The sequence below is a fragment of the Ips typographus genome, linkage group LG6, assembly GCF_016097725.1.
Source record: "Ips typographus isolate SLU linkage group LG6, UJ_Ityp_2.0, whole genome shotgun sequence".
NCBI lineage: Eukaryota > Metazoa > Arthropoda > Insecta > Coleoptera > Curculionidae > Ips > Ips typographus.
Genome location: NC_138427.1, coordinates 725989 through 740610, shown reverse-complemented (window position 1 = coordinate 740610; position 14622 = coordinate 725989). Strand labels below are relative to the sequence as shown.

General features: G+C 34.0%; 2 protein-coding genes and 1 long non-coding RNA gene across 3 annotated transcripts; 1 reads left to right on the top strand and 2 right to left on the bottom strand.

Annotated features, from left to right (window-relative positions):
• Positions 1–1080: 1080 nt before the first annotated feature.
• LOC145730319 (uncharacterized) lies at positions 1081–4252 on the bottom strand. The gene is made up of 6 exons (XM_081981483.1): positions 4023–4252; positions 2118–2240; positions 1885–2060; positions 1591–1826; positions 1427–1541; positions 1081–1364 (listed from the first exon to the last, which is right to left on the bottom strand). The coding sequence occupies exons 1-6, from the start codon at positions 4201–4203 to the stop codon at positions 1155–1157; spliced, it is 1041 nt and encodes a 346-aa protein (XP_081837609.1). The 5' UTR covers positions 4204–4252; the 3' UTR covers positions 1081–1154.
• A 4065-nt stretch (positions 4253–8317) lies between these two features.
• Positions 8318–10782, top strand: LOC145730320 (uncharacterized). Its single transcript, XR_014178588.1, has 4 exons — positions 8318–8561; positions 9218–9322; positions 9379–9635; positions 9690–10782. It is a non-coding gene; the product is annotated as an uncharacterized LOC145730320 (long non-coding RNA).
• A 211-nt stretch (positions 10783–10993) lies between these two features.
• Positions 10994–14317, bottom strand: LOC145730318 (uncharacterized). The gene is made up of 6 exons (XM_081981482.1): positions 14087–14317; positions 12031–12153; positions 11798–11973; positions 11504–11739; positions 11340–11454; positions 10994–11277 (listed from the first exon to the last, which is right to left on the bottom strand). The coding sequence occupies exons 1-6, from the start codon at positions 14265–14267 to the stop codon at positions 11068–11070; spliced, it is 1041 nt and encodes a 346-aa protein (XP_081837608.1). The 5' UTR covers positions 14268–14317; the 3' UTR covers positions 10994–11067.
• Positions 14318–14622: the final 305 nt, after the last annotated feature.

Sequence of the window (14622 nt, the reverse complement as noted above, 5' to 3'; positions counted from 1 at the left end):
ATTTTAAACACTCTATAGCCGCATTCGTTTTCAGGCTCCATGGAGCGAGCAGAGCGTTTTTGACGTCACGATGACGTAATTTGGCAAAACCATAATATGGCCAATTGTTTGTTGTGAGTTTTGAAACTAAGACATTATTAAGGCACTTTTTTACGTAGATGACGTAATTAGAAAAAATCTATCGTCATTGGTTTCCGAGATATGGATGATAACTTTGTAAATTCTTATGGTCGCCTTCAAGATGGCGGATATAGCAATCGCAAATCGAATTTCGAGCAGGTTCAGTCCAAGCCAGCTCGCAAACAGACCGATCGCAAGTAGAGCGATCTCCGATTGCCCGAGAGCAACAAGCCGAAAACGCTGTTACAGTGCTAATCGTAAATTTGCGGCCGCCATATGCAACCACCATTTTGTCGGTTTGGTCTCTTTTGGTCCCTGCTTCTATATATACATTATTTTTATTTATTGAGTGGGCCAATTGCGTGGAGGTTCCCAGACAATCCATAGTATCGTGGTCAACGACGGAAGCCGAGTTTATAGCCGCTGCTAATGACGGTGTGAGTTGCTCTATTTAAAGACTGTAATCGATTTGAGAGTGATGTGAAAATTGACAATCAAAGTGTCATTAAGTTGATGACGACAGAACAATTCAATAAAAATAGTAAACATATTGATGTCAGATGCTACTTTATTAAAACAGGAAAACAGTTGATAAGTTTACAAAACCGCCTTGTGTAAATAAGTTTGGTTATTTCAGGAAAATGTTCATGGAGCATTTGGAGTAATTCCCTTGTTTGCAGACTAATATAATCCAATTTGAAAAAACCTTAAATGTAGGAGAGGGCGTTAAGTTTAATATTAACATGAGAAGAAGTGAATGACATTTAGTTTGGAGATTGTCAGGCTTTGTTCTTTTGTGTCATACATCGCCTTGAGTTAGTTGGGTTGTGATTCTAATTAATAAACTAGAAAAACAAATAACAACGTGTTTTTCTCATATAAAGTATAACTATAATTTATCATTTATCGTAACGCCTTAACATGCACCTCAATGAAATAACTTTGGAATAAAAAACAACATAATGCTTATTTGAATATATTCACATAGCAGTATTTTTACAATACAGGTATTATGTTTTAAAGGTTTGCGGTACTCATTGCATCATTCGCATTGTTAATCCATTCATCATCATGTCATCCATATTACTAACTTGCTGTAAGGAAACTTGTTGCATCCTGTATTGTTGGGTGATTAGCAATTTTTTAAGAGAAATGTTGGCCATTCTTATAGCCACTTCATTGATTTTCAATTCTTGAAGGCTTTGTAACATTTGCTGCTTGATTTTTTCAATAACTTTGATCGTCTGAAACAGAGTTAGATGTTGCGTCCTAAATAAAACCTACTGCCACCTGTAATAACTCTTACCTCGGTTTGCTGTCTATTGGTAGTTTCAAGAAGCTTGACCTTTTGCAATTGTTCATTCAAAAGTTGAATCCTGCGTTGGATGTGTTTAAGTTTTCGGTCACTTTCTGCTACAGCCCTATATGCCCAAATGTTAAAGTCGTTCAGAAAGTTATCAAAACACTAACCTTTCAATATCATCAATAATACTTTGTTCCAAAACTTGTTCGACTTGGTTCATAAACTTGGTGGTCTCGATCATTGACATTGACTCCTTTTGCTGTACATTTTGTTTCAGCATTTGTACTGCCAAAACAGTTTGTAGAGTCATTTTCATAGACTCTTTTTCGATGTTTTCGGCTCCTATCATTTTGTAAGAAGTGATTGTTTCGGCAATTTTCCTCAAGACCATAGCAGCTCGTTCCTAAACACAATCCAGTAAGTAAATTTAGGTATAAAGTGGGACTGGCATTTAACGCTACCGTAGCCATTTTTTTAACAATATCAGATTCGTAGGCAGTAAGCACGTTAGGTCGGTCTTCAAAGACTTGCTGAATAGCTTGTTGTAACAAAGTTTCTTCAATTTCTTCAAGCCTCTGAAGCATTTTTTCACTCAGGTGGCTTACTAGATTTTCAACTTGGTCGATATCTAAATTGCCTATAAATATTAAAATGATTAAGTGTAATTGAGGCACATCTCAAGATGCTAATTAACCAAATCGTGTTTGTTCCAGTAATTGTTCGGTTTCCAACAAAAGCTCTTTCATTGCCTGTTGCGATACCATCATTCTCTTATCTTGGTAGTTGTTTAATTGTCTAGATTCTAGCAAGTCCATTTCTACAAACATAGAATTCAGTTACTAGCTATAATCTGCTAGTTAAACATGGATATGTATTTCGTTAAAATGGGTCATTAACATGGGAAAAGAAAACCAAATAGCGGAAATAAAACGAAGAATCAAACTGACATGGATAGCATTTGGAAAACTCAATATAATAAAAAACCCTGATATCCCTATAAACGAAAGATTTTCAACGCATGCATCCTGCCTGTCGCAACATATGGTCTTGAGACAAAGGCTTTAACCAAGAAGTACACTAACAATCTGAGGATAATGCAAAGGGCTATGGAACGGGCAATGTTCGGCGTTATTTTACGAAATACAATCCGTAAGGAAAAAATTAAGAAGACGAACGAAGGTAGTGGACATAATCGAGCAAGTCGCAGAGCTTTGTACACTGGACACCACGGCAAACAAAGAGGAGTGTCTGCAGGTCACAGAGGAAATGGTTGGATGATCTGATGAGAATAGCGGAAGGAAGATGGTACCATATAGCAAAAGACAAAACAGCACGGAAACAAATGAAAGAGGCTGTTAAGGAGTGGACAGAAAATGACTGATTATGAAAAAGAAGAAGATGGAAAAGTAAAATACAGAGTAACTACATAGGAATTTCAGAAATTGTGAAAAATACATTTTTAGTTATATTGGAGAAAAGTTGCCCTATTCTCAGCCCAATTATCTGATAAACTCTAATATATTGAGGAATAATTACAGAAGATAGGAAAATAATTTGCAAAAACTAAAAATTGTTTTTTCCAAAAAAAAACTGTTATTAGGTCAGTAAATGTAATGCTTACACCTGTTTACACCTTTACAGTTAATAAATGTCGTTTTTTAACGATTTTCCAAGATATCTCGTATTACAAAAGAGATTGAGTACCTGCAGTTTTCAGACCACGATAGATAATCGGATTCTTTATGCTCATAAGTAATAGAAAGCAATACCATTGCATTTGATTTTTTCGAGATATTTAGAATTAACCGCAATTTTGAAAATAACGTCCTCTACCGTAAGTACGGAAAACTAAATGAACATTTCCGAACAAAATAAAGGACCAGAAAATGCTATTTAAAATTCCGCAAAACAAAGTCTCTATGATCAGCCGTTTTCGAGATATTTCACTTCTTAAGGAAACTTTAAACAACCACCACTTGATATAAAGAGGTATAATCGGTAACACTGAAATTAATTGTTTAAGGTCATTTTCAGTGGAAAACTCCTGGAATATTTTCAGGAAGAACTAGAAAATTTAGGTATAGAGAACTAGAACTTAGAAAGAACTTAGAAATCGGTAAATTACTAATAAGTTTTTTTAGGCCAAATTTTGAGCGAAAAGCTACTAGAAAATTACCAGGAGGATTATTTTAGTAAATTTAAGAAACAAAATTGATATTACTCAAAAAGGTAAAATTCTGAAATTGGCTTTTCAATACCAAATTTCAAGCAAAAACCCTCTCTAATATGTATTCCTAGTAAAAAAATAAAATCATATTTGAAAGAAAAATAAAATATATGATGATCATCAAAAACCGTAACGACCTACTTTAAATGTGAGGTGCTAATATTTTAGAGGGAAAAGGAAAGAAAGTAGCTATGACAAAGTGTCAGTCATATCAAGTGTAAATTATATTACATTAACAAAAAAACATAATTCCGAAAACGCAAAGTTGCTGGTTCAAATCCGGCTAAAGGTGGAAAAAGTTTATTTAAATTTTTAATTATTGTCCGCACTAAAATTTTCTTGTACCTGATTAATTAACAAAAAATTACTTACTTTGTCTGAAGAACAAGTTGTTGCTGCCATACTGTGTTTTGAAGTTTGGCATATACAAAGGTGTCTGCTTAGCTCCATGGAAAAGCGAACTACGGAAACCATATTCCCACGGATTCACTAAGTCAGTAGTAGCACTGTTGGCTAAAGCAAAGGCCAATGCAATCAACGCAACCACCTTCATGATTTGGAATAACACTGAGAAGTCTTGTTCTAGAGGAAGTCTCAGAAAATGTATATGGTACTACAGTTAGTAGGACTTTTTATACTCAAAATTATCGGATATTTACTGTGGCATTAATTATAGTGTTTTTGTACATTGCAGCGAAGATAAATTTATTTTTTACTGCATATCTGCTCTGTGCCAATGTGTATTTTAAAAAAATATTATCATTTTAATTAGTTTTGGTAAAGAACACAAATAAAATTACATATATTCAGTTACTTTCTAAATTTAGCTAACCTATTCGTAGGTAACTTAGGTATAAGTACTTCTTGTTTTACAGCTTGAAGGTGCATCATAATGTATTTACTATTCTCCGATTGTGTGTAACGTATTAATTGCAAAACGTGTTTCATAAAATACATAGCAGAAGGATGTGAGGACCTCAAAACAGGTCAAGTTGTCATTTAATTTTGCTTCTTAGGTCTATAGTTAACGAGATACAGGGTGTTAAAGTTTTAAAAAGATATTGATAATTATTTTTCTTTAACACTTACAATTTACAGTACAGGGTGATTGATTGAATTTTGACCAGCCCCTTAATTTTGTTAATTTTGATTTTAGCATAAAACGTTAAATACATAACTAGTAGATATTTTGGTCTACTTTATTTTTAGATAAACAGTTATTATACAGGGGGTCCCAAATTTGAGTAACAAACCAAACTTATGTTTTTTTAAATACGATGACCAACTTTTAATCCGATATTTGAATTCTACGTCAAATTCTAGGCCTAATTTATGTAAAATGTCTGTATCGATATTAAACTGTTTCCGCAGCATTTGTTACTTTAACAATGTTTCCTCAACTATGTGATTAAGGGTTAATTTAGTTACTCAAATTTGGGGCAGCCTGTATAATAACTGTTTATCTAAGAGTAAAAGTAGACCCAAATATAACTGTTGCTACAACTAGTTTTTTTACTAAAATCAAGAATACGGAAGTTAAGGGGGTGGTTAAAATTCAATCAATCAAGGACGCTGCTGCGGATACATTTGAATATCGATACAGACATTTTACATCAATTAGGCCTAGAATTTGACGTAGAATTAAAATATCGATTAAAAAGTTGGTCATTGTATTTAAAAAAAAACATGTTTGGTTTGCTACTTAAATTTGAGACACCCTGTATAATAACTCTTTATCTAAGAGTAAAGTATACCTAAATATCTACTAGTTTTGTATTTAACGTTTTTTGCTAAAATCAAAATTAAAGAAGTTAAGAGGGTGGTCAAAATTCAATCAATCAAGGACGCTGCTGCGGAAACAGTTGAATATCGATACAGACATTTTACATGAATTAGGCCTAGATCGGATAAAAAGTTGGTCATTCTATTTAAAAAAACATAAGTTTGGTTCGTTACTCAAATTTGGGACACCCTGTATAATAACTGCTTATCTAAAAATAAAGTAGACCTAAATATCTTCTAGTTTTGTATTTAACGTTTTTTGCTAAAATCAAAATTATGGAAGTTGGTCAAAATGGTCAAAACTCAATCAATCACCCTGTACATGATATTTTTTGTTCATATTTTGGCAGAAGTTTGTATGCTTTATCCGTAGGTAGTCCACCTGTACGAAAATCTACATAGTGTTTTTTGGGGGTCTGTTCCCTCTAGTCCAACTTTTTTGTGGTGCACCATAAAGTCTAAAGACATTTTTTTAAATTCTTGTTTCATTTAGGGACCTTTTTTGTTATTTGCGAAAGAAGGTTGGAAAGTTGCACAAAAAGGAGAAAAAACATACCTACTAAATTGAGCTTCTTATTTTTAAAATAAATTTGTTTATGTTTCACCTATACATTATGAATAAATAATACTTTGGAAACGGTGTAGATTATAGTGTTCGTAACAACCTGAGGGCATTATAGGCGGGCGTCTTATAACGCCTTCAAACCCTTTTTTAATATTAGCAATGGCATTTTTTTTCTATCATGCCATAAAATCTACGTATTTCCTATCCTAGGATACTCTTGACTTTTTAGGTAATAAACTTTCGTTACCTTTTGCTGTATTTTCTTTTATATTTTCTAAAATTTTGTCCAGCTTTTGGCATTTTCACTGACTGACAGGACTATCAAAGTCACATCCTTCAGGTAAAATAAACACTAATAGCTGTTTATGTACCAAGGGCGTTAGAGAGAACATAATGTCCTGAACGTACTCTTTGATTTTCAAGAAGATCTATACAACAATAGACACGACAAGTAGCATTGGATAACAGTTTACATCATTCAACAAAATCCACATTGGATACAATTGTGTCCCACCCACTCTCGGCAAAAGATAAATGTTTGGGCCGGAATTACAAACAATCAGATCCATACTTTATTGAAGAAAATTTTACTGATGGTGCGGGATATATTCAATCTCTTCAAGATTATCTGTTACCACATCTGAACCAACTATTTCCAAATAACAATGAGATGTGATTACAGCAGGATGGGGAGCCTTTACACCACTGCGTTGCTGTAAGAGCCTACTTAAATAATGGTTTCCCAAGTAAATCGACTGGGAGGACAAAATGGTCACCAAGACCCCCGGATTTAAGCTCAGTGGATTTTTTATGAGATTATTTCAAAAACAATTTATACAGAAACCGACCTAGCAATCTTGAAGAATTAAAGAACCGCATCAAAAAAGAATTATACAATATATTACTCAAATATTACCAGATATACTGGAAAATGTTAAAATAAATTTGTTGCTAAGATGTCCCATTGCATAATTGCTGAAGGTCGCTAGTTTGAATATTGTAACGAATTAATCTTTTTTTACAAATACAGTTCATTTATTACGTATTAGTTGATACACTTTCTTGGCAACTACTGAGGAAAAGTATAAATCATGAAAACTACCTACAATTGAAAGCAAAATTTTAAAATAAAGCACAGTCAAAAATAATAATTGACGCATCCAAAGGGTTTTCGAAAAAAAACTACTAAATTTAAATTGAAGATATACTATACTGTTTTTTTACCATGTAATTACACCATACTATGTATGTACTGATTTGCAACACCTCCCTAATTTTGTTTTGCATCTAGGTTAAACCCCCTGCAGAGCATTGTGTTTATGACCGAAGTGTACAGTCCTCTATTCGCGTTTCAAATTAAGTTTGCAGCGATCTCGGGCAGTAATCTCTGGCACCTCATTTCTAGACTTTTTTGTTTTCAAGTTTTGAGATCGGTGATTCCGTTAATACTGTTTTGAATCCAAATTATCCATTCTGCTAATTTATTATTATTATTATTATTAGGTATGTGTGCACAAAATCTTCAATCAAACGCTGAAAATTGCCTGTTGCATATCGGACAGTTGCGGAAAGTCTAGGATTCTGTATTTGTTCAACCGTTGGCAATTACCTGCTTATCCGTTCTTTAAACTGTTAAGGAATTAACCAATATCCCTGTAGGAGTAGAAAAAAGTGCATTTGCTAAGGATGAAAATACTTTCAGTCTCTCTGTTGGCACTTTCACTTCCTAGGTAGTGAAAGTGATACTTTTATCTCTCAAATGAGGGAGAAAAATTTTTTTTTCTAAAGGGGTTGTAGAAAAAAGTTTTTTTTTTCAGAACTTTAAGCTGGCGTTAAGCGGAAAATGGGTATTATCTTAATATTTTTATTGTAATTCAAGAAAATTACTATGTAAGAACATAATCTCATACTAAATACGCAGAACACACACTTCCTTATCAATCAATTGTTGTTTGATGTTTGGAGTTTGGAGTTGGGTATTCGAATATTTAACACTTAAGAATTTAACATATAATTTCCATTCACAAGGTAACCTTTATACACAGAGTGTATCGAAAATGGAGCTCAATCCCTTCAGTACGTCGTGAGTAACAGCACTCTAAACTCCAAAAAAATATTAAAAATTTAATATTATGAGTATGACCTTTGAATTTTGTTGCTGTATTTTCTAGAAGTTTTTAGAAAATTACCGTGACATTCTTCTAAAGTTAAGATCATATTCACTTATTCGCGATTAGAAAAGATTAGTTTATTATCTTATATTAATACAACAAGCTTATTTTATCGATTAATGATTAGGACTAGGTGGTCCAAATAAATTTAATTTTCTACAAACATTCAATAATGATGCATTTTTCGCTTCCAAATCTCAACGAAAAGTTACCCTTTACTGAGGAGTTTACTTTATCGCGCGTTGCCAAGGGTAGCGAGCAATAAATTTTTTTTCGCTTGCTGTCCAGAGCAACGGCCACAATGCATGCCATTATTGGAAATGTCAGTGTCACCAGTTCGATGTCAGTATTCAATTGTGTATTGTTTTGATCCTGTTTTTGAGTACCTACGCAGTAAGTTTAGTTGTATTAGATATTTAGCGATGTTTGTAGAAAATAGTATATTCTATATTAAGAGCGGAAAGTATATATTTGCCGCTTGCACATGAAATTTGCAGCTTGAGGCGAAGCCGAACGCTGCAATCATGTAAAAGCGGCAAAAGTACTTTTGGCTCGAAATATAGACGATATTTTTTCGACGACTGCTGTGGGGTGGATTAGAAGGACAACTCACATCATTTTCGTCGCTCGAACTCATTGTCACCGATAAATCACTTTGACGGAATGTGGTTATTTCAAACAGGTATGTCAAGCGTTGTTATGGAAACGCCGAAAAAAGTTGGTGACTAGATTGTTAGTAGAAAGCGAAAACGCTCTAGAGCAGCAAAATATAGCAAAAAAATAGCAAAATATCGTCTATATTTCGAGCCAAAAGTACTTTTGCCGCTTTTACATGATTGCAGCGTTCGGCTTCGCCTCAAGCAGCAAATTTCATGTGCAAGCGGCAAATATATACTTTCCGCTCTTAATATAGAATATACTATTATGTATTACGCGCACAATGTGACTTTTATGCTCACGAATGATTGCTTGTGAATGAACAAACGTCATTCTCAGAGCATAAAAGTCATACTTTTTGCGCTTAATACATAAATAACTATTCTGCTAAGGATGTAGGAATTTGTTTGTTCACGAAATACGCTGCCGTCTGAAAAAAATATAACGAAATACCAGGTGTCCAGGAGAACCCTGGACATCCACAGCCCAAAAATCTGGTACGTTGCATTTATAACCTCATTCAATGTCTCTACCTAACTTATTTACTTTGTAGCTAAGTTCTTTAAGAAAACACTGGTTTTGCTTGCAAATATTTAATGAGGACGACCGAATCACCTATCTCAAGCCTCTTGATAAGACTACAAACGTTTTAAAGTGATAAAAACAGTGGACAACAAAAGCCAGCAGATCTTTGAAGACAAGTTGCTTTAGTATATAGGGGTCACATAAGAGGGCAAATACTTCTCTCAAAAGTAATGTGATTTATGCCCGGCAAACACCTTAAGAAGGGAATAGTTAAAGAACACTTAGGTAAAATTGAGTTCCACAGCATTGTTAAATGAAAACACTTAACACTTATTACAGGGCTAATCGTAAATTTGCGGCTGCCATATGCAACCACCACTTTGTCCCCGGTTTGGTCTCTTTTTCTCCTTCCTTCTATATTTACATTCATTTTTGTTGTCGCATTTGTTGAGTGGGCCAATTGCGTGGAGTTTCCCAGACAATCAATAGTATCATTGTCAACGACAGAAGCTAAGTTTATAGCCGCTGCTATGACGATGTGAGTTGCTCTATTTAAAGTTGCACAATTTGCGCAAATTCGGTGTTTGTATTTGAGTACTTGTTTGACGTGTATGGTACCTACTGTCGTCTGTCGTGCAAACTTTGGGTTAGTCAACTCCTGCTCCTAGACACTGTTAGGCAGTTTCTTTTATAAAAGTGATGGGAAAGAACACACAGCCTTCTCCACAAAAAATTTATTCAAGCCCCCCAAAAATGTTAGAGGGGCCGCTCGACATATGTTTCGGGCACATAAGTACCCATCTTCAGGAGCCCATATGACAAGGTGAAACGCCGGCTGTCTTTCTTCAAAGGGGAGACAGCAAGACCCAAGTTTAAAAAATTAGTATGCCGTAAGGCCAAACATTTCTGTTGTGCTTAAAAATCCCATTATGGAGAAAAAAAACTAAAACTAAAGTAAAACTAAAAAATTCACATTATGTGTTTAGGTCGGGGCGACCCTTAGAATTTAGGATTAAAAGTTCAATCATCTTAAAATTTTAACAAATGTCCGGTTGCACAAAGCTAACAGAACAAGATGGGCGAGTTTCTTTTATATTTTGTTATTGAAAAAGTATAATTTTGGTAATTTTTTTTTAGTTTGTTGCTATTTATTTCTCCAATATGGCGAATAAGACAACAAATGATAAACAGCGGAAAGCACACTTTTAGTTTTTTTTTTCTTTTAACTATTCCTTTCTCAGCTACTAGGGTCAGAATAATGGCGGCACAGCAATCTGACATGTTCAACGAACAATACCCCAAATCGAAATTAAGTTTGCGTAATAGGTTGCTACGTGTATGTGCTAGCGTATAAACAAACAGGCGTTTGTACAAACACCGACTTTGTGCAAATTGTTCGCACGTGTATGGGAGGCTTAAGAAGAAGTGAATGACATTTAGTTCTGAGATTGTCAGGCTTTGTTCTTTTGTGTCATACATCGCCGTGAGTTAGTTGGGATGTGATTCTAATTAAATAACTACAAAACCAAATAAAAACGTGTTTTTCTCCTTGATATAAAGTAAAACCATAATTTATCATTTATCGTAACGCCTTAACATGCATCTCTATACTCAATGGAATAACTTTGGAATAAAAAACAACATAATGCTTATTTGAATATATTCACATAGCAGTATTTTTACTATACAGGTATTATGTTTTAAAGGTTTGCGGTACTCATTGCATCATTCGCATTGTTAATCCATTCATCATCATGTCATCCATATTACTAACTTGCTGTAAGGAAACTTGTTGCATCCTGTATTGTTGATTGATTAGCAATTTTTTAAGAGAAATGTTGGCCATTCTTATAGCCACTTCATTGATTTTCAATTCTTGAAGGCTTTGCAACATTTGCTGCTTGACTTTTTCAATAACTTTGATCGTCTGAAACAGAGTTAGATGTTGCATCCTAAATAAAACCTACTACCACCTGTAATAACTTTTACCTCGGTTTGCTGCCTATTGGTAGTTTCAAGAAGCTTGACCTTTTGCAATTGTTCATTCGAAAGTTGAACCCTGCGTTGGATGTGTTTAAGTTTTCTGTCACTTTCTGCTACAGCCCTATATGCCCAAACGTTAAAGTCGTTCAGAAAGTTATCAAAACACTAACCTTTCAATATCATCAATAATAGTTTGTTCCAAAACTTGTTCGACTTTGTTCATAAATTTGGTGGTCTCGATCATTGACATTGACTCCTTTTGCTGTACATTTTGGTTCAGCATTTGTACTGCCAAAACAGTTTGCAGAGTCATCTTGATAGACTCTTTTTCGATGTTTTCGGCTCCTATCATTTTGTAAGAAGTGATTGTTTCGGCAATTTTCCTCAAGACCATAGCAGCTCGTTCCTAAACACAATCCAGTAAGTAAATTTAGGTATAAAGTGGGACTGGCATTTAACGCTACCGTAGCCATTTTTTTAACAATATCAGATTCGTAGGCAGTAAGCACGTTAGGTCGGTCTTCAAAGACTTGCTGAATAGCTTGTTGTAACAAAGTTTCTTCAATTTCTTCAAGCCTCTGAAGCATTTTTTCACTCAGGTGGCTTACTAGATTTTCAACTTGGTCGATATCTAAATTGCCTATAAATATTAAAATGATTAAGTGTAATTGAGGCACATCTCAAGATGCTAATTAACCAAATCGTGTTTGTTCCAGTAATTGTTCGGTTTCCAACAAAAGCTCTTTCATTGCCTGTTGCGATACCATCATTCTCTTATCTTGGTAGTTGTTTAATTGTCTAGATTCTAGCAAGTCCATTTCTACAAACATAGAATTCAGTTACTAGCTATAATCTGCTAGTTAAACATGGATATGTATTTCGTTAAAATGGGTCATTAACATGGGAAAAGAAAACCAAATAGCGGAAATAAAACGAAGAATCAAACTGACATGGATAGCATTTGGAAAACTCAATATAGTAAAAAACCCTGATATCCCTATAAACCTTACACGAAAGGTTTTCAACGCATGCATCCTGTTTGTCGCAACATATGGTCTTGAGGCAAAGGCTTTAATCAAGAAGTACACTAACAATCTGAGGATAATGCAAAGGGCTATGGAACGGGCAATTTTCGGCGTTCGCGGAGCTTAAGTAGCAAGGGGTTGGGCATGTTGCCAGACTAAGTGTGGACAGATGGGTATCAAAGCTTGTACACTGGAGACCACGGCAAACAAAGAGGAGTGTCGGCAGGCCACAGAGGAGATGGTTGGATGATGTGAAGAGAATAGCGGAAGGAAGATGGTACCATATAGCAAAAGACAAAACAGCATGGAAACAAATGAAAGAGGCCTTTGTTCAGGAGTGGACAGAAACTGACTGATAAAGAAGAATAAGATGGAAAAGTAAAATAACAGAGTAACTACATAGGAATTTCAGAAATTGTAGAAGATACATTTTTAGTTACATTGGAGAAAAGTTGCCCTATTCTGAGCCCAATTATCTGATAAACTCTAATATATTGAGGAATAATTACAGAAGATGAGAAAATAATTAGCAAAAACTAAAAATTGTTTTTTCCAAAAAAAAACTGTTATTAGGTCAGTAAATGTAATGCTTACACCTGTTTACACCTTTACAGTTATAAAATGTCGTTTTTTAACGATTTTCCAAGATATCTCGTATTACAAAAAAGATTGAGTACCTGCAGTTTTCAGACCACGATAGATAATCGGATTCTTTATGCTCATAGGTAATAGAAAGCAATACCATTGCATTTGATTTTTTTGAGATATTTAGAATAAACCGCAATTTTGAAAATAACGTCCTCTACCGTAAGTACGGAAAACTAAATGAACATTTCTTTCCGAACGTCGTCTATGATCCGCCGTTTTCGAGATATTTCACTTCCTAAGGAAACTTTAGACAACCACCACTTGATATAAAGAGTAACATTGAAATTAATTGTTTAAGGTCATTTTCAGTGGAAAACTCCTGGAATATTTTCAGGAAGAACTAGAAAATTTGGGCCACTTGTGAAATCGGTAAATTACTAATAAGTTTTTTTAGGCCAAATTTTGAGCGAAAAGCTACTAGAAAATTACCAGGAGGATTATTTTAGTAAATTTAAGAAACAAAATTGATATTACTTAAAAAGGTAAAATTCTGAAATTGGCTTTTCAATACCAAATTTCAAGCAAAAACCCTCTATAATATGTATTCCTAGTAAAAAAATAAAATCATATTTGAAAGAAAAATAAAATATATGATGATCTACAAAAACCGTAACGACCTACTTTAAATGTGACGTGCTCATATTTTAGAGGGAAAAGGAAAGAAAGTAGCTATGACAAAGTGTCAATCATATCAAGTGTAAATTATATTACATTAACAAAAAAACATAATTTTTGTTGATTTCCGCAAAATTACCAATTACTTCACCGTAGTCAGAACAAAAAATTTTTATCGAAAATGTAACATTTCAATATGGCGACCATAAGAAAAATGAAAGTTGATGATGGTAAACAAAAACCGTAACGTCGGGTATCAAATATGATATTGTCACGTTGTAGAGAAGAAAAAATTGAATTATTAAAGTATATTTCTAGTTATCTCATCTAATAAATCATCGAAAACGCAAAGATCGCTGGTTCAAATCCGGCTAAAGGTGGAAAAAGTTTGTTTAAATTTTTAATTATTGTCCGCAACACTTTAAAATTTTCTTGTCCCTGATTAATTAAGGAAAAATTACTTACTTTCTCCGAAGAACAAGTTGTTGCTGTCATACTGTGTTTTGAAGTTTGGCATATACAAAGGTGTCTGCTTAGCTCCATGGAAAAGCGAACTACGGAATCTATATTCCCACGGATTCACTAAGTCAGTAGTAGCACTGTTGGCTAAAGTAAAGGCCAATGCAATCAACGCAACCACCTTCATGATTTGGAATAACACTGAGAAGTCTTGTTCTAGAGGAAGTCTCAGAAAATGTATATGGTGCTACAGTTAGTAGGACTTTTTATACTCAAAATTATCGGATATTTACTGTGGCATTAATTATAGTGTTTTTGTACATTGCAGCGAAGATAAATTTATTTTTTATTGCATATCTGCTCTGTGGGAATGTGTAATTAAAAAAAATATTATCATTTTAATTAGTTTTGGTAAAGAACACAAATAAAATTACATATATTCAGTTACTTTCTAAATTTAGCTAACCTATTCGTAGGTAACTTAGGTATAAGTACTTCTTGTTTTACAGCTCGAAGGTGCATCATAATGTATTTACTATTCT

Excerpts from the sequence above, each read along its gene's own strand:
- LOC145730319 (XM_081981483.1), bottom strand. The coding sequence starts at position 4,203 with ATGAAGGTGGTTGCGTTGATTGCATTGGCCTTTGCTTTAGCCAACAGT. Across the intron at positions 2,061-2,117 it reads ACTGGAACAAACACGATTTG|GCAATTTAGATATCGACCAA; the intron begins GTTAATTAGCAT and ends TAATATTTATAG. Across the intron at positions 1,827-1,884 it reads TTGTTAAAAAAATGGCTACG|GAACGAGCTGCTATGGTCTT; the intron begins GTAGCGTTAAAT and ends GATTGTGTTTAG.
- LOC145730318 (XM_081981482.1), bottom strand. The coding sequence starts at position 14,267 with ATGAAGGTGGTTGCGTTGATTGCATTGGCCTTTACTTTAGCCAACAGT. Across the intron at positions 11,740-11,797 it reads TTGTTAAAAAAATGGCTACG|GAACGAGCTGCTATGGTCTT; the intron begins GTAGCGTTAAAT and ends GATTGTGTTTAG. Across the intron at positions 11,455-11,503 it reads ATTATTGATGATATTGAAAG|GGCTGTAGCAGAAAGTGACA; the intron begins GTTAGTGTTTTG and ends TTGGGCATATAG.